The sequence below is a fragment of the Nannobrachium achirus genome (genome assembly GCF_963921795.1).
Source record: "Nannobrachium achirus genome assembly, chromosome: 7".
Taxonomy (NCBI): Eukaryota; Metazoa; Chordata; class Actinopteri; order Myctophiformes; family Myctophidae; genus Nannobrachium; species Nannobrachium achirus.
In genome coordinates, this window is record NC_137816.1 from 1,428,702 (window position 1) to 1,453,833 (window position 25,132).

A 25,132-nucleotide genomic window follows, 5' to 3' on the forward strand; every position below is an offset into this window, starting at 1 on the left:
TCTAGGATCTCCTTTTAGTTGACCTTGTACCAGTGATTTGTACTGTCATGAAACTGTACTTTTTTCTATTGCAAACTTCTAATAAATTCTTCAATCAATCAATCAATCAATCAATACTACATCCGGAGACATCCGGTGTCCATTGAATTGTATTCATTCTGGCGGCAGAAAAAATCTACTTCTTTCTTTTCCCAAATCGTGCGTTTGGTCAAAACAGCCTGTTTTCTATGGACCATAACTTACACAGGGATCATCGCGATTGTTGAGACGTTCACCGGCCATGAACGGGAGCCCCCGGGCGCACAATGGACACGCACTGCGACGTGCGTGCACGGAGGGCCCCAAAAATCAGGTAAATACAATCGGAAAAAGCCTTGGCAATCTAATACATACAATTCAGTAAGCACAAAGTGGTCACAATTTAGAACCTGAATGTTTAGCTCCATTGTCTCGCTACACCTCTCACAAACATAGCCACCACGTCGAACAAGCGTGAAAATTTACAACTGTCCACATTTTAAACATGCCACTCTTTCAACGGCATTTATTTCAATTTAACAACATCTCGCCTTTCGCCTCACGCAGAGCAGCCAGTCCTGACATAGTATTCTGAACATTCTGGCCAGTGCTGAAATGATCATCAGGGTATCAAGTTACAGAGGGAGGGAGGGGGAGGGAGGGGGGAGAGGAGCTGAGCAGAGTAGAGTATCGAATTACAACAGAGGGGGGTGTGTGTGTGTGTGTGTGTGTGTGTGTTTGTGCGTGCGTGCGTGTGCGCGCGTGTGTGCTTTTTTTCAATTTTTTTTGTCTATTTTTTTCAAAAAAAAATTTTTCCAAAAATGTTTTTTTTTTTCAAAAAAAAATTTTTTTTCAAAACTTTTTTTTTCTCAAAAAACTTTTATTTTCTCAAAAAACTTTTTTTTCTCAAAAAACTTTTTTTTCTCAAAAAACTTTTTTTTCTCAAAAAACTACCATATTTGGCCATTACACACACCACACTGCCGCAACATGGCGGTGAAGGCCGCGCAGCGGCCTGAACTCTAGACTTTTGCGGCCCGAAGGGCCGCAAACTTCTAGTAATCTACAATAGTTATGGCAAAACAATGGCAGTCAACGTGTTAACTTGTGTTAACAAACTACACCTACAATATCCAACACATTCCAGACTCCACCTAAACCCATAGCACTACTGTAACACTCCCCCTTACCTCAATGACCATACATGAAGCTAGATAGGATTTTTCAGGGTTTAGACGTTTTTTACTGATTAGGCGTGTGGTCTAGCTATGTTATTGCTTTTCTAGATTGATATTCCTATGAATTTCTTATATTGTTGTTAATGTACCGACATATTATTTTGCTTTATTATAGTGATGTGTATTACCTGCTTATTGTAAGTCGCTTTGGATTAAAAGCTTCTGCTAAATGCCTAAACTGTAAACTGTAGGAAAATGCACAGGCCATCTATTTTTTTTACACAACTGGATACAAACATGTGAGCAGTGATGCAGTGTTTTTCAGCCATGTTAACCCTGACCTCCTGCTATCCTGTTATTTGTCCAAGAGGTCACACTGGGCTTCAGAGAGGCTCCATCGTATCCCACAGCGTCAGCATTCTGTTCTACCCACCCAAACCCGTCCTACACATCACCTACAGTAGTTGGCTGCATTCCAGCCAGATGCTCTCAACACACACACTAGAGCAGGGGTCCTCAATAGGCGGACCGCGGTCCATGTCCGGACCGCAAGGCACCGCCAACCGGACCCAGGACGAATTAGGAAAAAAAAAAAAAAAAGAAAACGGAACATATCGGCGTTTCGTTTCCACTTCTCCTTCACTTCATTGCATGCGCTCTGAGACTGTGTGTGTGTGTGTGTGTGAGAGAGAGACAACGACACGCTGATTGGCTGATGCCGGGATACATAGTATTATGGGCTGTCATCTCTATGACAACGACGCGCTGTCAGGCTGTTACCACCACAGACCGTGCGTGGGAGCTTTCAGAGTAGGCAGCTAGCAGCTAGCTCTAGCTGCAGCCTGCAACAGTGCAACTAGTTATAAATCAGTGGGTTTTCATTCACGCTCATCAACATCAACGTGAATACGTTTGCAGGACTGTAATCTTCTCTCAGGAGAGTTTGTCGCGACGCACCACGGCCCGTGACGGCCGCCTCTCTTTTTGCATGGCGAGCTGCACGCAGTACTCGGTGGTACAGTACTGGAGTGAGCCACGAGCCGTTCCGTCAATCGTCACCGACGCGCAACAACTTGTTTTCAGATCGATATTCACGTTGCGACACAAGCATAAAATATTCGAAGATTATCCCAGTTTGTTAAAAGAAACCAGAGAAACTAACACTAGTGCAGAATATCTCTGCTCCACATTGATTTACTACTGTTCTCCTTTCAATGTGTTGTTGTTGTTAAGTGAAGTGAAGTGAGGTCCCCAAATGATTATGGAGGACTCAGAGTCCCCAGGCCAGGCCAGATGACAGTGAAGTTATAATTTAAAGACACTTTTAATAAAGAAAGAAATGGGAAAAAGACCATTACTGCATCAACAAACTACTAAAAAAACTAACATTAGCAAATGTAAAATAATGTAAGAAAGGTATCCCTAATGTAAGATTATGAGGGCAAGTGGCCATGACCTGAGGGCAAGTAGAACATGACCTGTACTTGCCAGACGGGCAAGTGCCTCTGAGACCATAGTGTCAACCCCTTGTTGGTACTTTTTTGTATCTTTGCCTACTATATAAGATTGACCGACATAAAAATAAGCGGATATATATGTTTATTATTTTATTTTTTTCCCGGACCCAGACCGGTTTCAAAAAAATATTTGCGGACCTTCGAGATTTGTATTTGAGGATCCCTGCACTAGAGCATTCACGAATAGTGATTTTAGTATTCTAATTATTCGACCTCAAAGTATTCGAATAGTCGAATATTCGACAGGACTGGCCAAACTGTCAAATATTAAGTAAGCAAGAGGCGAACATTGTGAAAATAGCCGATCTACATGCACACAACGCCTCGCGTTGCGAGGCGTTGTGTGCATGTAGATCTGCTATTTCCACAATATTTATCTGTGGTCACATTAAATGTAATACCTACAATTCCAAGTGCTTGTCAGGGTGGGGGTCCCCAGTTCAAATATGTTAATTTTGGGGGTCACGGCCAAAACATTTTGACAACTCATTCTTATGACTTCCTATCTAGCCAAGCTTTATAAACTATAAAAAAAAAAAAAAAAAAAAAAACGAACATTCTTTTCTAATTGGCTAATATTGGCTTCCAAAGTTTGCAGGATTGCTCAGTTTTTGAACAAAATGCTTCAAATCATCAACGCAGCTTGCGATTACCATGTAATTTGCCACACATGTTCCCACTTTGTCAAGGAACAAATGCTACCTTTTTCACGCTGGCCTGTTATAGCGCCACCAGCAGGTAGACTTTAGCAAAACACATTTTTGGAACACAATGCTTCAAATCATGCATGCAGCGTCCGATTGCCATGAAAGATCTAAGGTGAAGAACATATGCCACCCATTTTACATTGGCCTATTATACAGTAGCACCACCAGGACGCACGGCCTGGTGGAGACCTGTGCTCGGAAGAGCACAGGTCTACAAGCTCACAATGGCTCGCAGCGATCTACTATTTCTACTATTGTAGATCTGCTATTTTTGGCAAAAGTTCTCAGAATATGGATGCTAGGGTTCAAGTGGTTAATATAAAAAAGGAGAAAAAAAGTTTCTATCACGCAAAGATTTGGAGGACCCCCCTGTATAACTCTGAGGACCCCCTAGGGGAAGTTCTTAATGACGATGTAAATTTGTAATCACTAGGCCTTCTATTTCCTTCGTCTCAAAGCACATCAGGCCTACCGAACTTTGCCGCCAGCCGGCCGATCAGAAAAAAAAAAAAAAACGAGATTAAGCTATTATATACACGAAGAAAACAAAGACCCCCCCAAAACATGCCCAGCCTGGCCAAAGTTACGAGTCACAACATGAAAAAAAGTAGGAAAAAGAAGTAAGAGGAAAAAAGCTAGCTCTCCCTCCAGACACTGTGAGCGACGGAAGTACGAGATGCCAACCTTTCTACTGTCTTTCTGCAGTCATGGCAGCCAGTTCCCACCTGATGTTGTGTGGGAGCCCTGACTGCTCCACACCATACTGGATCACTGCTAGCTGGCATAACGTCTTTAGACTAGGACATAAATCTAAGACGAACAGGTCATCAGCAGGTACTGTTTGGTCTATGTCTCCTCCAAAGAGGACGATACGATCTCCCACCATCCCACAGCACATCCAATTCCTCTGAGCAGGAGCTTTCCCCTTGGGCTCAACCTTCTTCCAGGAGAAGTTCTCTGGATTGAATTTCCACATATGGATGGAGAGAAACCGGTAGTTACCACTAACTATATACAGCTCTCCATTGTGGGCAAAGGCTGAATGACCCACCCTGTGTCCATCTGGAAAAGGCTGTGAAGAAGATGTGTTCAGCCAGCAGTTGGTCTCTGTTTCAAACACTCTGATGTTGTCCTGTTTCCCCTTGCCCCCGAATACAAACATCTTTGTCCCAATGATGGTGGCAGAGTGAAACCATGAAAGAGACCCGCTGGTGTTTATTAGAGACCAGAGCATTGTGGCGGTGTCCAACGTGTACACGTCACCAAGCAGACTTACACTTAACCCCAATACATAACCCTTGGTCACTCCTCCATAGACATAGATGACCTTCCTCAAGACACAGGCTGAAGGGTTGTGCCACTCCTCTGGAACACTTCCAGAAACCTCTGGATTGAACCATCTGTGGGTGTTGACATCAAAGGTATAGAGAAGGAAAGGATACCCTCCCCAGATGTAGACAATATAGTCTATAAGCACAGCTGTGCGGCTCCCGAGCCTGGAGGGAACCTCGGCAGGTCGTTCTCCTCTTCCGGTCGTCACTGCATGGGGCAACCTCCTCCAGCGCAAAGTCACTGTGTTGAAGATGTCCACTTCAATCTGACCACTGTTCTCTTCCCCTCCAAAGCAATAAACCTTGTGTTCTACTGAAACGGCAGCGTGAGCGTCCGTTGGTCCTCCTCTCAGATGTACCGTCCAGTGAAACATTTCACACACGGCAGCAGCAGCAAACGGTGTTGTAAACTAATTATCCCGGGTTAGTTGTCACAATGTCACCACGCTAAGAGTCTGGAAATTACCTTTTATTGAGGGGGTCCCTGATTCATCTCTCTCCCATCTATACAAGTATGCTCAGCTGTACCCATATATTCATAGTCAGTTTGGTCAAAATGTCTTGCGAAGCTCACCAATCCACCGATCCTCAAGCCATGTCGGACAGATTGTTCATTTGGAAGAATAGTGCTCTCATTGTGCTAAGATTAATTAATGCTTTTATGGACAAAAGGTGTTGTAATCCTTAATGAGTCTATCAGATCAATGCGCTTTGGCTGTAGTGAGTCACATATCATTGGGGAAAATTGGCACAATTTGTGAATAACAAGTGTTTTTTCTATGAACCATTTTGACTCTAGCCTCTGTACCCAGGCTTTTACTTTCACCCTGGCATCCCTGTGTTCAAAGATTATTGTCTCCACCAGCTGAAGGCATGGGGGAGAGTATGTTTTCCCCTTCGTCCGTCCGTGTGTCCGTCCGTCCGTGCGTGCGTCCGTCCGTGTGTCCTCGCAGTTTGTGTGCACCTAATCTCAGTCGCCGTTGGCCCGGTCACTGCTAAAGTGAGCAGACACATTCCCTGGATGCCAATCTAGAACCTCTGCCCTACATTTTTCAAATGGGCCTTTTCTAGCGCCACCTAGTGGCCGATATTCACAAAACACATTTCTGTGCACTACTCTTACAGATTTTGTCCAAAAATCCTACAAATCGGTAGGCAGTATCTCGACAGTCATGTGATCGACACGGATCTGTCCGATTTTGCATATTCCATCCTGATTGGCTAAGATTGGCTTCCAAAGTTTGTAGGATTGAGCCGTTTTGAACAAAATGTCTCACATCCCAAACGCAAAGTGCAATTATCATGAAATCGCGCACACACGTTCCCACTAGGTCGAGGAAGAAATGCCACTTCAAATTTTTGAAATCAGCCTCATGGTGGCGCTATAACAGCGCACTCCCTAGAGGCCAAGGAAAAACCCTTTCCCTGCATTTTTCACATCAGCCTTTTATAGCGCCACCAGGAGGCCGACTTATGTAAAACACAATTTTTCCTATTATTCCTTGAGATTTTATCAAAAAATCATGCAAATCAGTACACAGTGGCCCTCATTTATCAATGGAGTGTAAAAAATGGTCTATTTTTTTCACCAAATGTTGCGTAGGGCAACGTGTGCACGGCATTTATCAATGCTTCCTAAACAGACACACCTGGCGTACATTTGATCCCAGCGTTGATGAATGCGCAGGCTGAAATTTAAATAACACGCCCTTAATTATTCTCGAAACGCCCCGATTTTACGACTAGAACGACCTGAATACGACCTAACAACGAAAGGAAAGCCAATAGAAGAGTGTCCACATCCCACACAGACCACGCACACATGCACGCATGCACGCACGCACGCACACACCACCAAGCCCAGCAGCATTTAGGTTCACTGTGGAACCATTATTACCATTTATTTTGTATAGTAGCCTAAGCTTGCAGCCTACATGAGTGACACCACACACCAGTCATTGTCACAAATGGAATATATTAATTTAACCCAATATCGGCGACGCTGCAGTGCGCGTTTGAGTGGTTACAAAAAAAAGAAGAAAAAAAAGAACGCAAAATCATGTATTCCCGAAACCACAGGATGCCGTGCATGCGATGTTACTGAGAGATACTGACAAGGAGGCAGTTATAATCTGAAGGTTTGAAGCGTCGGGTGGGTTTTATCCTTAATACATAACTCCATAAGAGGACACACTTGTATAATACCTCACGGTCCACGAAAAGAATGTCACGGTCTCACTCTCACCACGTCGGGTTTCATCATTAACTCCAGCATAGTGTAAGCCTACTACAGTACTGTAGCGACTGTATAAATTGAGAGACCCCACAGTTACGTTTTGGGTATAAATTTAACCCAATTTCGGCGACGAGCACAATGCGCGTTTGAGTGTCTGAACTTGCAATCATGCACCGTTCCCGCACGGGCGGGTCTTCTCCCCACAGCGTGCGTGTGTTGGGCTGGGCACAGCCAGGTTTGGACCTTCGGGTTTTATCCATATTTAAAAGGACTCGCGTCACTGTATAAATTGGAGGCTCACGCCTCACGGTAAATCACAGCGGCGCCGCGCTGGACCCGAAAATGCTCTCGCATGCGTTCGTAGGCTATATCTGTGCTTGTTCTGAGCCAGGTCTGCAATCTTAAGATTTAGACTGTTAAAGCACTTAACAGTAGATTGCTTCTATATTGCTAGATTTTAATTGCTTGTCATTGTAACTTGGAAATAAAATCGGCGTGCATGTCTATGATGTAGCTGGCTATAATAGGCTATGCTTTTATAAAATGTAATATTTTCACAGGATTATTTATTATTGTGTTGGATATACATTTTCGAGTGGATACATGTGTCCATTGCCTGTCAGATAGTTAGACAATGCTGCTCCGCACGTCTACAATGGAACAAAGTGGTGTAGGATGATTCCTACACCACCTCAGGACTTGACGTGAGATTTGATCCTACCCTAGACCAAAGTCAAAGTCAAGTTGAAATGATAAATGTCGAGACTTCCCTAAATTTCGGTGTACACCCAAATTTTGATCTGCACCACGTTGATAAATGAGGGCCAGTATCTCTATAGTCATGTGATCAAGTCCGATCTGTCTGATATTTCATATTCCATCTTAATTGGCTAATATTGGCTTCCAAAGTTTGCAGGATTGCTCAGTTTTTGAACAAAATGCTTCAAATCATCAACGCAGCTTGCGATTACCGTGATATTTGCCACACATGTTCCCACTTTGTCAAGGAACAAATGCTACCTTTTTCACGTTGGCCTGTTATAGCGCCACCAGCAGGTAGACTTTAGCAAAACACATTTTTGGAACACAATGCCTCAAATCATGCATGCAGTGTCCGATTGCCATGAAAGGTCTAAGGTGAAGAACATATGCCAGTAGGGTTGGGGACGGTAACCGCCGTACCGGCGTACCGCGGTATACCGAGGCCTACCGCAGTGTCAGGGTCCTTACCGCGGTCAAAAAAGAAAAAAAATAGTCTATTTTTTATTAAAAACAAGCGAGTTTTAAAACGGGGGAGAAGCGAGGATCGCATGCGCTCCATGCCGCTCTGCTCTGGGCCGCGTACCACAGGTTTGGAAGCCACATACGTCACTCGACTCGGAGACACAGTCTACACACAGCAGCAGCCTCGTAGTAGGGAGCACGGAGAAGCGTGAACTTTCTCTGACTGTAATCTACACAACACAAGTATGTTAATACATACCATGTGTTGTGGCAGTAGTACCTTGTGGCATTTTCTTTTTTATTCATACGGATTACAGGCGGAGCGCGGACCGCGTGGACTAAAACCGAAAATGAAACTATCTTTTACTTTTCCCACCGCGTCGCGCCGACTCGCCCGTTGTGCCCCGTCGCCGATTTTATAACCTTTTCTGTCAAGTCTTGTCGCTAAAACCTGTATATATCAGCACTCAATCGCTGCGATTTCAGACGTGAGTTAATCACTGTACACGATCTGACTACCCGTCTCCGTCTCTCTTCTGGTTTGTTCACACACAGCAGTCTGTGTCTTAAAAGCCCAAGTAGCTACCGTTACTATGGTAACCCGACAGTGCAGATCTAAAAGCTCAGAACGCGTCGCGGATGCGACGTGTTGTGAGCTTGTAGATCTGCTCCTTTCAAAGCCAGACCCGCTGTGCTGTACGGGGAAGTATAACTCGGGCAGTCAGGCTGTGGCGAGGCGACTTTTGGGAAGACGATTGCAATATTTTGGCTTATCGCCGAACCTTAATTAATAGATACGGGGGTGCGGTAATTACCGCAATACCGGCGGTAAATGGGAAGACGGTAACCGCGATAACAAAATGTTGATACAGAGCCACCCCTATATGCCAGCCTTTTTACATTTGCCTATTATACAGTAGCACCACCAGGACGCATGGCCTGGTGGAGACCTGTGCTCGGAAGAGCACTGCTTCTAGTTAAATTGTCCTTTCACTCTGTACTTAGTCTGCTTTTTTTCCCCTTCTACACCAAACCTCTTTGCCAAAAATAGCCGATCTACAAGCTCACAATGGCTCGCAGGGCGAGGCGTTGTGAGCTTGTAGATCTGCTATTTTTGGCAAAAGTTCTCAGAATATGGATGCTAGGGTTCAAGTGGTTAATATAAAAAAGGAGGAAAAATGTTTCTATCACGCAAAGATTTGGAGGACCCCCTGTAGTAACTCTGAGGACCCCCTAGGGGTCCCAGACCCCCTGTTGAAGACCCCCGATATACACTTTTTTTGTCACAGATAGACACACGCATGTACAAACAAACAGAAACAAATTCTATCCTTGAACAACCTCAAACACACACACATACACACCCAGGCTCTGTCCTCCACACCCCTGCAGGATACGTCGCGCACGTTCCTTGGCGTCTTCAGGGAAAGCAGGGCTGTCCAGCAGCTCTGGGTAGGAGCAGAGCGCCACCACCTGGATGGACACACAAACAGGACATGATAGGATTCAATAACGCAAAGCCCCACAGCAGAGAGAATTATAATGTAGCCCTCTTGTATAAGCCAAAAAAAGCAGCCCACTAAAGTTTTACGTCTTGCTATGTGTTCTAGTTCTAGTTCCTGTAAAATCTCTAAATTCTATCCACCTGTTTCCGCGATAATTTACTGTAGAATTATCTGTGGGACACTACACTTCCGGAGAACGGCAGACATAGAAGCTCATGTTGCGTCGCAAATGCAACGGTTATGAGCTTGTAGATGACTCTCGGCTGCAACGCCGGAAGCTGCCGCACACCTTCTGCACAATGCACGATGGGACTTTGGAAACTTGTGGATAGGCCAATGAATACTACACTTAAAGAGACGAACAAATGTCAATTGGGCTTGGTCCAGACTACAATATGACGTCATTCAGGTTCTGGTGGGCGGTACCCATCCTTATTTCGGATGAAAAAAAAGAGGCTGTATATGTAATTATATTAATCAATTTGAACAACTACATGATATAGTGTATATATGTTTTGCAAGTTTCATCTGTCCCCGTGTCACAGTATAGCTGACATGATGGTGACGTGGAATCACAGGCCATTAAATTAATGGCCCAATTAAAAATCTATATACAGCAGAGAGAGAGCAGACACGCTTCTTTGAGTTGATCTCTCCATGTTCTGTGACACTATGACCTCACTGTCGGGTGAAAACCTTTTAGTCCAAAATGGTTACTTTTCAGGAAATGGAAGGGAAAAAAATCAAATGTAGTTATTTAGTCACCAGCTCTCTCAAAACTATAGACACTAGTTGTGTCCTACTACTGTTGCGGTTCTTAGTCGCGTGTATCTAATACCCTCCAGGCTTCAGTTAAGATCCGCCCCTCGGAAGCTTCTGATTGGCTGCACCGAAGGTAGGGAGCGTTCTGTTGTGACCGTGCGGAGGTGCCGAAGGTCGGGGGCACGAAGATTAATATTCTGTCCATTAGGCCTGTCAGTTTGCCTCTAAAATCCCATTCGAATTTCATTCATTCATTCATTTTTATGATTTTTCGAAAATAGTCGAATAGTTTATATAATATATAAAATGTATATATATATTTTTTTTTTTACATTTTTTATATATATAATATATATATTTTTAAATAAAATGTATAGTTGTAAAATAATAGCACATTGTTTGCGCAAATTCAGATGCTATAACAGGCTGGGGAAAAAAGCTAAGCTACAAGCCCTAACTACATTGCATCATCGACAGGCTGTGGGCTTGTAGATTGGCTGGAGGCGTGGCTAGCAGCTAAATTGCTTGTTTAGACAGCATGCTGCGTGTCTCCGTCTCTCCATACCAGACGAGCAGTGCGGAGAGAGAGAGGAGCAGCAGAGCAGAGCGTTAAAGCCAGCTCCTCTAGTTACTGACAGACAAATATTACTTTAGTCTTTGGCTGTCTGCTGTTGTCATAAGTTTCTTAAATGTTACTTTCAAGTGAAGCTGGAAAACAGCAGGAGAAATAGCTAAGTAGCTAACCAGCTAATACTATGATTAAGGAGAGGAGAGGGCAGAGGAGATGCAAACGGTGGTGTCGGGTGTCTCACTCACAAAGTGCTGTGGCATAACTTTCTCTGTGTCCACTGCAGTGCATCCCATGTACACACGTAATTGTTGATCATTTGTGACTTGATGAAAGCATTTATTTTCGCAATGGGAGGTCAGGAAAAACGTTTTTTGTTTACTTTTTTTTTTATATAAGCTTTTTTTTTTTTTTTTTACATTTCGAATAGTAATTGAAGTATTCGACTTTCATCCATTTCTTTAATATTCGAATTATAGTCGAAAAACGAATTTCATTCTGACAGGCCTACTGTCCATATAAACAGCACATAACTCGGTAACTGCGCTGAGTCGGCTCATATGACCATCGCAACACTCGCTCCCGCTCGCTCGCTCAACGGTGTCTCGCGTGGCTCATGGTCACCTGAGATGGCATGCCTCCGTCATCTCCACCGAAAACAAGCGCTCCTTTACAAGAACCTAACTGAACCCTGGTGGGTTGGGGATTCACGCTTCTTAGTCATGGCTGCCAGTTCCCACCTGATGTCGTGTGGGAGTCCCGACTGCTCCACACTGTACTGAATAACTGCTAGCTTGCATAATGATTTCAGACGGACTCAAGTCTAAGATGTACAGCTCATGGGGTGTGGAGTGTTCTCTAAAGAGGATGATACGATCTCCCACCATGCAACAGCACATGAATGTCATCCTATCCGGGTTTTTTCCCTTGGGCTCAACCTTCTTCCAGGTGAAGAGTTTCTGGATTGAATTTCCACAGATCATTGAAGGTCTGGTTCCCATTACGGCCACCACATATGTACAGCTCTCCATTGTAGGCAAAGGCTGAATGACCGTAGCGTGGTTCTGGAAGGAGATGTGCAGAAGGTGAGCTCAGCCAGCGGTTGGTCTCTGTGTCAAACACTCTGATGTTGTTGTAGTAGTCATCCTGGTCTCCCCAGCAGAGTGATATGATGAAACAGGTGGTGTAGTGCATCTGGTGTTAATTAAAGACCAGACCATTATTGTGGTGTCCAACCTGTAGATGTCATCAGTGCATACAGACGTGGATCCTCCATGGACATACATGAGCTTCCCAAATACACAGGCCGAGTGACACGGCCTCCCCTCTGAAACGGTCCCTGACACCTTGGGCTTCGACCACCTGTAGGTGTCGACATCAAATGCATAAAGAATGTTGCATTGTGGGTAACCTCCCCAGATGTAAATGATATCTTGTATCAGTACAGCCGTGTGGCCACAACGCTCAATGGGATGTTCTCCTCCTCCAGTCATCACTGGAGGCAACGTTCTCCAGCGCAAAGACACTGTGTTGAAGATGTGGACTTCAATCTGATCACTGTCATTCATAATATTGAGTCCAAAGTACCTTGCAAAGAAGTAAAGCTTGGGTCCCACAGGAACAGCGGCATTAGACCAAAGTTTTGGTCCTTCTTCAAGATGAACGGTCCACCTCAACATTTCACAAACAGATGACGTCGAATGAAAACCATCCTCTTCAAGCGTTTCTGAATGCAGTTATAATGTGTGTTCTTCCACTTATATTATATATTGGTACAGTGGCCTCCAATTACTGATCGGTCTTGTCTAATTATGGAGTTCCACCCGGCGGAGATGGGTTTATTATTTATACTGAGCTTTTAGCATACTTTTAGCATACTTTAGGCTATGTTATCAAGATACTTATGTAACAACAAAGTGCTGATAGTACATCTCAAACAGGTGTGACTGGTACGTGTGGGTGAACAAGCTCATCAACAACGCCTTCCTGTAAAGTTATTGGCAGCCAATGTAGACCAAAAAGGGAACAGTCTGTGCTGTGGTTTAACCACAGTACAAACTACTTCCTCCTAGCAAGTAGCACAACTCAAAACAAGGCTGCAAGATGGATACATTCTCTCACATATATTATGTCAGATAACTGCAGCCTACCAAGGGGTTTCTACCAGAGCAACCTCTGGGGTGTTACCTGACCAACCTGACCAGTGTGAAGTTGGGAACCAGCCCTTTGTTAACCCCATTTAGGCCTATAATTATTGAATGCTTTAACCAGTGAAAAATAGCAGATCTACAAGCTCGCAGCGCGGCACTCGGTGCCGCGCTGTGAGCTTGTATATCTGCTATTTTTCAATAGTTAAAGCATGAAATAATGATGCACAATAATGTGTACCCGTTATAAATGGGTTAATTCAACACAGTTTTCTTTTTTCTAAATTTTATCCCTTGATTTTGTAACGCATTTTTTCACCCAGTGCCTTAGCTGTAATCCTGGGCACCAGCCGCTTCTTCAGGGGGGAGCTTCCCCGGTTGGACCTAGCGCGAGTTAGGAACACGCTATTCCAACCAGTTCCTTTCCCCTCCATCAGGCGCCCCGGCTGGCCAGCGGGAGGCAGTATAGACACCAAAATGACTGCATGTTTTTGTGAGGATTAGGGTTAGGTTCACACCACAGAAAGGCCCTTTCGCCAAACCCACTTAGGGTGTGGGCACTGATGACGCGGAGGAGTGAACACGCCCCAGTGCCCACAGCGCCCCCTGGCAGGAATCGAACCCAGGAACTGCTGTGAGGCGACAGCGCTACCCACTGAGCCACCGTGCCCCCAATTTAATTCAACACAGTTTTCAACAGAGGTTGACCCTCTTGGATTTCACCAAAAACATGTTTGGAATAAACGTGGGATACATGTCTGCCCCGATTATAAAGTGTTACAATCTAAAGTCTTTGCAGAGGTATTTTTGCACAACATCCTGCACATGCCGTTTCATGTTGTAAAAACAAAGGGTTTAAATTTTGCCCCAACAATTATGCCTCATTTTTGAGCGGTGGTCACAACGCTCCTATACGTGGCCGTGTGTGTGGGTCTGTCTGTCTGTCTGTATGTCTGTCTGTCTGTCTGTCTCCGTGTCCGTAGCCTGCAGTAACCTTTTCTGACCACACATGTTAAGGGAGGGGCGCTGTTGCACACACACACACACACACACACACACACACACACACACACACACACACACACACACACACACACACACACACACACACACACACACACACACACACACACACACACACACACACACACACACACACACACAGTGATGTCATTACGTGCGCATCCCGCATCAAAAACTCATTCAAGTCACCCAGGGACTCATTCATGTCATGGTCCTGGGGTCCCGGGGATGCGCCTCCATTGGAGTCCATGTTAAAATAATTTACCGCGTCGCGGTAAAAGAAAAACATTTTAAAATTCCACAGACACCACCATGGGTGAAAGCATCCTACTTTACCCTACGTTAACACAAATAAAATCCACGCAGAAAGTCTTAAACAGGCGATAGAAACGTCAATGTTTTGATTCCACTGACGTCCGACGCCATTTTGCGCGCCCAAATTCATTAGGGGCACATGTTTTAGTAGTTTTAGTAGTTCTAAGTTCAAACATTAGCCAAATTGTAAAATAAATATAAGAAATAGGCAAACATTTTGAAAATAGCCGATCTACAAGCTCACAGCGCTCGAAAACATTGTATTGAGGACTCATAAAACTTTTCTGGGACCCATTTGAATGACCACCTGTGGGTCCCGGGACCCATTACATTGAAAAACCTAGTAACATCACTGCACACACACACACACACACACACACACACACACACCGCTCAGTTCACACGAGTGTGATTTTTAAATAACCAGTGGGTCAGGGATTGTAGAGTTGCAGAGAGATGTACAGTATAAAATTTACCGTCACAAGGCCTAAAAGTATTTTAGCCATATTGCCCACCATCCCCTGACCATGAAGTGAAGAACAAACATTGATGAAGTCATAAATGAGGGCAAAGAAGCTTGAACAAAACTCAGTCAGGTTTGATCATTTCCTCAATGCTTACACAAGAACAGAATATGCTTACACCTTTTTCTGATCCTCAAGCTTCTCACCATAGACATGTCTGATGTTTCAAAAGAAATGGATCTATCTATGCTCACCTGACGGAGGAAGGTGATTGGCTGCTGGCCCATGGCATGGGCATCTCCGATGTTGGCCTTGATGACCTCAGAGAAGGGATGTTTCACGCCCTGCAGAGACAAACAATTATTTACAGACAGTCCTACTCAGAAACGACCATATAGTGGAAGAAATATGTAACAAAAATAGGCTAATGTGTTCACTTCCGGCAGAAAGCGTGAAAATTTGCACCCAGGGGTATTTTTGTGTGCCGAATTCAAAAATTTACGGTCCCAAGCACTTTTCCCATGGGATCTGGTGGCTCTAATTCACTTACCATACTAGGGAAAAAAGACCCCCCAAAAAAATCTTCTTTAAATAGCATGTGAGGGGTCTATCTAGGGGGTTTCCATGATTCTGAATCCATTGCAAGCATTTGTTTTGCACGAAAAACATTCCTTGGGCAAGAAATGGACCCTACACAACTGTGAAAAGTGATGACTCATCACTAAACCATAGTTTTGTGGGGTCCATTTCTTGCCCAAGGAATGTTTTTGTGCAAAACAAATGCTTGGAATGGATTCTTTTTGGGGGGTCTTTTTTTTCCTAACCCTAACCCTATGGTAAGTGAATTAGAGAAAAGTGAATTTGAGAAAAGTGCTTGGGACCGTAAATTTTTTAATTCAGCGCACAAAAATACCCCTAGGTGCAAATGTTCACGCTTTCTGCCGGAAGTGAACACCTTTTTCACATATTTCTCCCACTAATACCAGGTGTTTGTCCCTGAGCATGTTTTAGCTCAGGGACATGAATAAGCCATGTGGCCCAAAGGAGGAGCCCATCTCCCGTTTCCGTAGCGTGAGACAGCTTGATGATGTACAAGTACACCCCCTGGTCTGGACACAAGGACGCAGGGACATCCAACCCTTGATGCCGAGTGCCAAGCTGGGAGGCATTGGGTCCGATTTGTTTACAGTCTTTACTCTTTGGTATAACCAATGTCCTAGATTTGTTTTAATTGCGCACTGGTTACGGATCGGTACTCTTATATCAATCGATAAGCAAGTTATGGGTATCGGAATCTGTATCAGGAAGGAAACAATGGTACAGTATTGGTCGGTACAGCTCTAGATTGGACAGGCCACACTGTAAAGCTGTGATCATGGCACTGCCGTAATTGTGTATCTTTAAATACCTCCACTTATGATTATTGGCTACGTTCATAATAAAAGCAAAAGTTGCCCAAATCAAATGAGAACTAAACGATCATAATCCACTGCACAAATGATCACTCTGTTTCGGCTGACCTGAAAAAACATAATTATTCCACTCAAACAGAACTCAAGAAACTCAAGGAAAAAGACTTCCACTGTAAAAAAAAAAAAAGACTGTAAAAGGTCTTATTTGGGATGTTCCTTTTAGGCAGGGTGTTTAACTGTACTTGTACTTTAACTGTACTTTAACTGTACTTTAACTGTACTTTCTATTGTATTGACTATACTTTTTAGGTTTTAGAGTTTTTTTTACTGATTAGGTGCGTGGTCTACGTATGTTATTGTTTTTCTAGATTGATATTCCTATGCATTTGTTATATTGTTATTAATGTACTGACATATTATCTTGCTATTATCTTGTTTCTGTCACCGTTAATGTGCACATTGGTTGCTCATACCAGGGATTCCGCCAGACCAGTTGCATCGGCGCATAGGTCAGCACTTAAGACTGAACGTTTAAAACAGGAGCAGGAGAAGAAAGTATAGTTTTGACTGTTGCTATATTGATCCCATGGGGCTTTTAAGCCGTGACATCATTTTGTAGGCAGAGGAGAATCTGCCCCCAGAGCATTTTCTGTCCCTCGCTATTTTCAACAGATCCGAGACAAAAATAACGACTAAAGTATAATTCTAACACTTTCCTTTCAACAACAAAGAGAAGAAAAATGTGTAAATAGTAAAAATAGTAAAAAGATTCACGGAAACTGGGGGCAGAAATGCTCCTCTGCCTACAAAATGATGTCATACTTAACAGCCCCATAGGCATACTGCATCACTATTGAGATACTGTATAACAGGGGTCAGCAACCTTTTTGAAATGAAGTGCCATGTTTTTATTTTCTAGATAGTCAGTGTGCCATGTCAACATAAGTTTTAATGACACGCCATAAGAATTCGGACATATTATGATTGGCAGCACATTGTTATAACTGTCATCTCCCTGACTCCCTCCCTCCCCAGTCAGAGTTTTAATGAATGTAGAATTATGTGCAGGATGTAATTTTCTATAAATTAGGCAACTTCATTTAGTTGATCACGTTTAAAACATATTAGAGGTGAAATAGAAAATCACACCTCTTACACTTCTGCCAGTGTGCCAGTGATCACTCTCCCATGTGCCAATGTTGGCACTCATGCCTAAGGTTGCCTACCCCTGCTGTATAACTGAGATTACATTTTGTCCATATGTGAGCTATTGAGCAGCCCCAGTGTGTGCAATATGGATGTGGGTCACTTTCAACAACATGAATTATACTTTTATTTTATGTGAAGACCACACATGTGCTACTTTGGAGTAAAGAAGTAGCGTTCAGGTGCACATTGGAAACTGTACCAGTAATCTAACTAAGCTCTCTGCTGCTCAAATGAATAGGCCCAATTCAAAAAGTGAATACAGAGAGCCCCAGTTAAAGACACTTTGAATGAAGCTTTAACCCTAACCACCTACAACAATGTAATGCCCGGCACTGCCGGCAGTAAACAAATAAATCACTGAAAAAACATACTACATAGCCTATGTATTTATCAAAGACACACGATTCCAATTTATTTTATTTCTTTATTCGTTATCCTAAAATGTTCTTTCTGACTTGCTCGTAGCCTACCAAGATTTAGCTCTGGTCCATATATAGCGTTGGAATGAGTTCCTAACGCTATATGGACCAGAGCTAACCAAGACACAGTGAAGGTGGTGGGGTGAGAGCGAAGACACATTTGCCATGAAATGGCTCCTGTCCTGGTCTAGATTCATGGGCATGCTCATGCACTGTGATCTCCTCACCAAGCAACTGATTCCAACTTTAACGACATGAGATAGATTATTAAAACATTACTAAGCCAGACGGTGGGGGGTGTCAAGTTGATGACAGAGTGCTGCATGCTGACACCAGCTTAGCCTTACGAAGGATGCAACAGAGGATGATGCAACTCCCAGAGAACACTTACAGCATCCGCCTCACTCCAGACTCAACCTCTACGTGTCACTACTTATATTATTAACCACTTGAAGCCCAAACTGTGCCTCCTACTCCGGGAGGAGAATTCTCCAGAAACAGCCTCAGAGTGAGATTGCAGATAAGATGCCATTTCTGCTGAAGAAATTGTGTGTGTAGACAAAAACAACTCTGGAGAGCGTAAAATGAAACCAAATGGACCACTTTCAAGAGTTAAACATCTGTAAAGGGTCCGTTTGCTTAGCAACTCTCCATCATTTAGCTGTGGTCGGACCACCTGGAAACCCCCTCAAGGACCACTGACTGGTGGTCCCCGGACCACTGGTTGAAAACCACTGCACTAAGAATATCTAGGGGTTTAAGACAAGTGGATAATCATAAAACCACCACAAGTCAATTAATTTTGCATTACCCACTCTCCAGCATTTAGCTGTGGACCACCTGGCTGGAACCCCCTCAAGGACCACTGACTGGTGGTCCCCGGTTGAAAACTACTGCACTAAGAATAGGGGTTTAAGACAGACAAGTGGAAAATCATAAAACCACCACAAGTCAATTCATTTTGCATTACCAACTCTCCAGCATACATTTAGCTGTGGACCACCTGGCTGGAACCCCCTCAAGGACCACTGACTGGTGGTCCCCGGATCACTGGTTGAAAACCACGGCATGCCATGCACTAAGAATACATAGGGGACAAGTGGACAATCATGATAAACCAGCACAGTCCAGTGTTCACCTGCCGCATGTCCCTCTCGATGTCCCCAGCCTTGATGACGATGGGCCCCCGCACGGCGTACTCCACCGCCTTCACCTGCGGGTTCAGGGTGTCCATGGTCAGGGTCTTCTCCCGCAGCACCTTGCCCTGGCTCCCCCTCGCCGCGGCCACGGTGGCCTCGGCCGTGCTGAAGCGCTTGGAGCCCGGCGGTCCTTGCGACTTGAACCGCACGGACTGGAGGACCACCAGGTTGTTATCCGAGCCCCGCCTGTCCAGCGACCTGGACCGCCGTGGGAGCCCGGCTGATGGAGGCTGCTGGGCGGCGGCGGCACCGCGGACCCCTGCGGCGGCCAGAGAGCGGCATGCCAGCTGCTGGAGACGATGCATGGCTCGGTTCCTGAATCCTCCTCCTCCGGGGCTTGAGAATGTATGTGTGTGTATGTGTGTGAGAGAGAGAAAACGACGAAGAGAAAACGACACTCACGGCCGTTCGAGTCTAAAAAAAAAGGTCCAGAATTCCACGAGCTGGTTTAGTTAAATTCCGTATATCCTGTACAGAATGTTTTCCCCTGCTTGTCCGGTCGTCTGGTGATAAATATAAATCCTCACACTCATTGTAGGCTTTAGCTGTGAACACGGGCACGGCACAACCTCGCTTTTATTAAACCACCGCCTCCTCCTACTACACGGTTATCTGTCGCTAAGAACACTGGGTAATGTGGTTTTTGGTGCTCTAACGCGTGACATGTCGCAAGTCAAAAATGACAGGTCACAAACTACAACGCCCAGCTGTATTGATGTGCCGCGAGCGAGGCCGGGGTTGGTTGGAAAAAGAAAATGCAAAGTTTCCAACAAGAATAGAGAATCTATTCAATAGATAGATTAGAATATGAATGCTGCAGATGCTTGCTTCACCCACGAGTTCTGCATAATTAGCCCAACATGGAGATAATTTCCTGCCCAAAATCACAGGATCACTAACAATATTTCATTAGTGATTGATTTCCAATTTGGAAGGGAAGGTGATTTTTATTTTTCCAGTTTTGCAATAACAGTTTTTTTATACACTAAAGATGAATAAATAATTTGCTTAACTGTCGGATTTCTAATTTCCTTCCCTCAGCTGTGAACACAACTGTGCACCTACATGTAAACCCCTCTTAAAACAGCATAGGCTAATCCATTGGATAATATTATTAATAATAACTACATTATTTAATTAGCCCCCACTCCTGTGTCTCTCTCTCTGTGTGTGTGTGTGTGTGTGTGTGTGTGTGTGTGTGTGTGTGTGTGTGTGTGTGTGTGTGTGCGTGTGCGTGTGTGTGTTAGTTATACAAAAAAAATCACTGTCATGGTACATTTATATGTGAAATGTGTCATCTTTCACATAGGCCGGCCTACGCATCCTTCTAACTATGAACAGTGGGGGTGTCCATTGTAAAAAATATATATATATGTTATTTATTTATTTATTTATTATCACTAACACAGAGTTTCCAAAAAGCATACAGAGACAGGGCTGATACTGACACATGCTGGACAATAACTGTAATCACTACAGAGTATTCGTTTTTTAGAGGATTTTCTTTAACCAAACAAGAAGGTTTGGTCCTATCAGTGCGCAGATTCCTGCCAGGGTGGGTGTAAGTGGGTGAAAGTCAGGGTTAGGACAGGGTGGGTGAGGTCTTCTTTATCTCAAGTTCAATCTTCCATGTTTCTATGGCTTATAGTTTATATTGCTTATAGATTTTCTTTCTTAAGCCCCTGATACACGTAGCAATTTCTTCATCAATATCAATCAGCAACGACCAGAGGCGTCAATTGGGTATGGCTAGGTATGGCATTAGCCATACCTTGGCTAAAGGAGAAAAAAATAAAATGTACTTCCTAAAATAAATTCATGCCTTAAAAGATTAATCCAATGAAGCTGCCAATCGCCATACCCAAGCTTGGCCCCATCATCGCTGCTTGCAGCTATATTTCATTTAGCCTATTTACATTAAAAAAATAAGTTGAGATACAGATAATAAAAGACAAAGGTGCACTTAAAGTCAATTTATACTTTGTGCGGCAGCAGTCGAACAAGACATCTGAATTTTGAGCATCATACTTTCATACAACATTTTATGAAGGCATTTGGGACAGTACATAACATCCTCTTCCAATGTCCCCCGTGCATAATTGACCTTAAAGGCACAGTAAAGAAATACAATCGAGTGAGAATAATAGAATTAGCTCACTGCAAAATTCTCACATTTGTAAATCCGAGAGTGTACCGTACAAATGTAACTGAATGGGTACGGATTCTACGGAAGTAAATTAACAAAGTTTTAGAGTGTGGGCAGCCAGGCAGGGTTTCAGTGTAAGCCTACGGCTCAAGACAACATAGTTTCAAACACCAGGCCACCTTGTTCTGCTCTGTGTTCTAAGATCTTCGCTCCAGCGTGATCCAGATTCCATTCTCAGGGCGGAGGATGAGGTCTCCCACCAGTGTCAGCTCATGGTGACTCTGGGTGGCTCGCACATGAAACCGACGCAGCAGCCACACCAACACCACCTTCTCTTCCATCATGGCAAACCGCTGGCCTGGACACACACGCACGCACACACACACGCACGCACACACACACACGCACGCACGCACGCGCGCACACACACACACACACACACACACACACACACACACACACACACACACACACGTCTCTGCTGCAAATGACTTTTCGGGTCTGTGAAAGGTCTGACTTTCTAAAAGAGCACTGTTACTGTGTTTAAAAAAAATGTATGTGTGTGTGTGTGTGTGTGTGAGCAATAGTCATCTATTAGACGTCTAGCTAAAATTGGTCTAATAGAGGTATAGATTTGAACGCTTTTTAGATGTCTAAGCTTAGACTAGACGTTGATTTCAACGGCTATATATAGACATATAGACATATACGGTAGTCTATATATATACACGTCTTTTAGACGTCTAAAATAGCTACAAGTCTATATATAGAATACTAGAATATATAAAAAACTGTCAAATCTAGATGTATATTAGACGTATTTTAAACCTGCTTTAGATGTATATTAGACGTCTAATAGACCGAAAAATGTTTAGGGGCAGTTTTATGATGTCACAAATATATGGGCCGAATGGTAAGTTAAATTGGCCACCCTGAAGAAGGCAGCTTGTCTGTCCGAAACGTTCGGACAGACATTCTGTGTAGTCCTATAATAAATGTGCATCGGTAGCTACGAGTGTGCGGCTTTACTCTTTTTTCATAAAGTTAAATTGGCCTACCTACTGTGATGTGACAATAAAGAAGTTGCTGTTGGTGTTTGTTGAATGCCTATTATGACATGCCCACTTGCCCAGTATAGGGACGGTAGGGTTCATGTGGTTAAAGAGAAGTTTAAATACTGTACCTATGCAGTTCCTAGGTCCTGCAGAGAATGGTACGTAGGCGTAAGGGTGGCGTACTGTGTTGCTCTCTGACAGAAAGCGGTCCGGTCGGAACTCATCGGGCTCCGGGAAGTACCGTGGATCACGGTGGAGCGCGTACGGGATCACCAGCACATTGACACCACCGGGCACAGAGAAGCCATCTACAGTACAGAGTAGAAAGATTAATAAACATGATATTATCAGGTGAACAAGTCCATCATATAGGTTGTATACTGTAGGTCAAGCTGACATGACAGCGATCTGGGCTACTCTTAGCAAAGCAGACTCGTGCATTGGTGCATTGTCAGGCAGGGTATTTAAAAACAAAAACAAAAGCTATACCTTATTATCTACAGTACATTCATTCCTACTTTTTCAAGTTTCTCATATTTGACCAGCTTTTTGTCATACTGTATGCCAGGGGTCTTCAACAGGGGGTCCGGGACCCCTAAGGGGTCCTCAGAGTTACTACAGGCAGTCCTCCAAATCTTTGTGTGACCCTAACCCTAACCCTTTTTTATATTAACCACTTGAACCCTAGCGTCCATATTTGGAGAACTTTAGCCAAAAATAACAGATCTACAACGCCTCTCAGCCGGTGTATACTTCCCCGGTAACCACTCGCCTCTTGTGGCTTCAGTCCCGGATCTACCATATGGGTACTTTGGGCACGTGCCCAGGGGCCCCTGGGCATCAAGGGCCCTCCCATTTAAAAAAAAAATCAGAATGAAGTAAATGATGTCCACCACCCCCTGAAACAAATGCTGTGAGAATTCTGCTGAAAAGTGCTGATTGTGTGTTAAGTACAATGTACAATATTTCATGAAAGTCAAGTCAACTGATTAAAACTCCGCCGGGCCGCGCTGAGCCAACTGCTGCTGCAGATGTTATGTTGGACCTACATGCCTTCATATGCCTACAAAACATTTTGCACGCACACAGGGGCCCCTTGGCGCTTCAGTGCCCAGGGGCCCTCTGAGGTGTTAATCCAGCCCTGTGTGGCTTATTGCTTTATTAACCACTTCAACCCTACATTTAGGCCATTTGAAAATTATACACATTTGAAAACTTGAAATGGAACATACTGCATAATGAGTACTTTCTACTTTTGGTACTTTCATACTTTTACTCAGGTACATTTTGAATTCAGGACTTTAACTTGTAACAGAGTATTTTCTACGTTGCAGTATTGATACCTTTGCTTAAAGTGCCGCTGACACGCCCCGCTACAGGGATCCGGGTGGAAAAAGGTGTCAAGTCCCCCGCTTTTAGAGCCCCGCCCGCTGCACGGCGAGAGGCAACATCCCCTCTCGGTGAATTTTAGCGATTCCGCCATTTCAACAAATAAACATAAACAAACATATTCTCATGAACAATGGGAATGTAACAACCCGATTTGTGTGGAAATACAAATTTTATATGCACAGATTTATATTCATTTTCATGTCTTTAGCTTTAGTGCTAGCCCAGTAGCCCTGTGCGAGCAGAGGAAGTTGCTTTCTGTGGGCTGCGAGTGCGACCCTTCGGGTGATGGGAAGAGAATGTACATTGTAGGTACAGTACATTATAACTCTAGGTACAGTACGGAACATACTGCATAATGAGTACTTTCTACTTTTGGTACTTTCATACTTTTACTCAGGTACATTTTGAATTCCGGACTTTTACTTGTAACAGAGTATTTTCTACGTTGCAGTATTGATACTTTTGGATATTCCACTTTCAACAGGGAAACACCTTATGGGCTTTTCTCCCCACACACACCCACACACACCCAACTTCAAACTTCATTTCAACCATGATAGATTCATTAAAAACACCCATAATTTTGGGTGACTCATACTACCCTCCTAATATGTGAGCAGGCCTTGTTTTATCCATAACTTTTTTCATTTATTTTTAATAATTATTTGGGAAAATGGAAAAAATTAAATACAAAAACATAATTATTAAATATAAATGAAAAAAGTTATCAAAAAAACACGGCCTGCTCACGTATTATGAGGGTAGTATGAGTCACCAGAAAAAATAATGGGTGTTTTTAATGAATCTATCATGGCCATGGGCCTGGAGGGCCTGGTAACATTTACATCAAATATCTAAATATTGAATCAAGCAAATTAAAAACTGTTCAGGGTGTTCATAAAAGCCTGATTAGACGATAAAATTACCAAAAGATTTCTGTGAAATATCCCTTTAACAAAAACAAAAAAAAACGTTTACTTTTTACGCCACTGGCTGTCACTTACTGATGAGGCAGGGCTCTGCCACTGTGCGGGCAAAGAATGGCACAGGAGGGAACAGTCGCAGGGTTTCTTTGATGACACAGTCCAGATACTGCAGCCTCCGCAGGTCCTCCATGCTCACTGGACGCTCACACTCGCCTGCATGGCAGACACAGCGGCCTCATTTGGGGCATCAGGGTTATGGTAATGACCAAAAATCCACTTATTTGATGCATATTGTACCATTAATTTATCAACCACTTTCAACGTGGCATCCCTATTTTGGAAATGTCATTATAGGTCAGGGGTCGGCAACCCAAAATGT

The 25,132-nt window shown here is 43.7% G+C and overlaps 2 protein-coding genes across 3 annotated transcripts in view; both read right to left on the bottom strand.

Moving 5' to 3' along the window:
* Positions 1 to 19,333, bottom strand: part of LOC308288485 (alanine aminotransferase 2-like) — a 50,448-nt gene extending 31,115 nt beyond the window's left edge. The window contains exons 1-3 of the mRNA XM_080729934.1: positions 19,174 to 19,333; positions 15,250 to 15,339; positions 9,576 to 9,684 (exon numbers count right to left, since the gene is read on the bottom strand). Of these exons, the coding sequence (XP_080586060.1) occupies positions 9,576 to 9,684; positions 15,250 to 15,339; positions 19,174 to 19,269 (295 nt within the window). The 5' untranslated portion in view covers positions 19,270 to 19,333. The remainder of the gene's footprint in view (positions 1 to 9,575; positions 9,685 to 15,249; positions 15,340 to 19,173) is intronic.
* A 1,859-nt stretch (positions 19,334 to 21,192) lies between these two features.
* The window catches only part of LOC308289079 (cytochrome P450 4V2-like), a 14,935-nt gene continuing 10,995 nt past the window's right edge, over positions 21,193 to 25,132 (bottom strand). For both annotated transcript variants that reach the window (XM_080730630.1, XM_080730629.1), the window contains exons 10-12: positions 24,832 to 24,966; positions 22,564 to 22,743; positions 21,193 to 21,738 (exon numbers count right to left, since the gene is read on the bottom strand). In XM_080730630.1, coding sequence (XP_080586756.1) covers positions 21,578 to 21,738; positions 22,564 to 22,743; positions 24,832 to 24,966 — 476 coding nt within the window. In that variant the 3' untranslated portion in view covers positions 21,193 to 21,577. The remainder of the gene's footprint in view (positions 21,739 to 22,563; positions 22,744 to 24,831; positions 24,967 to 25,132) is intronic.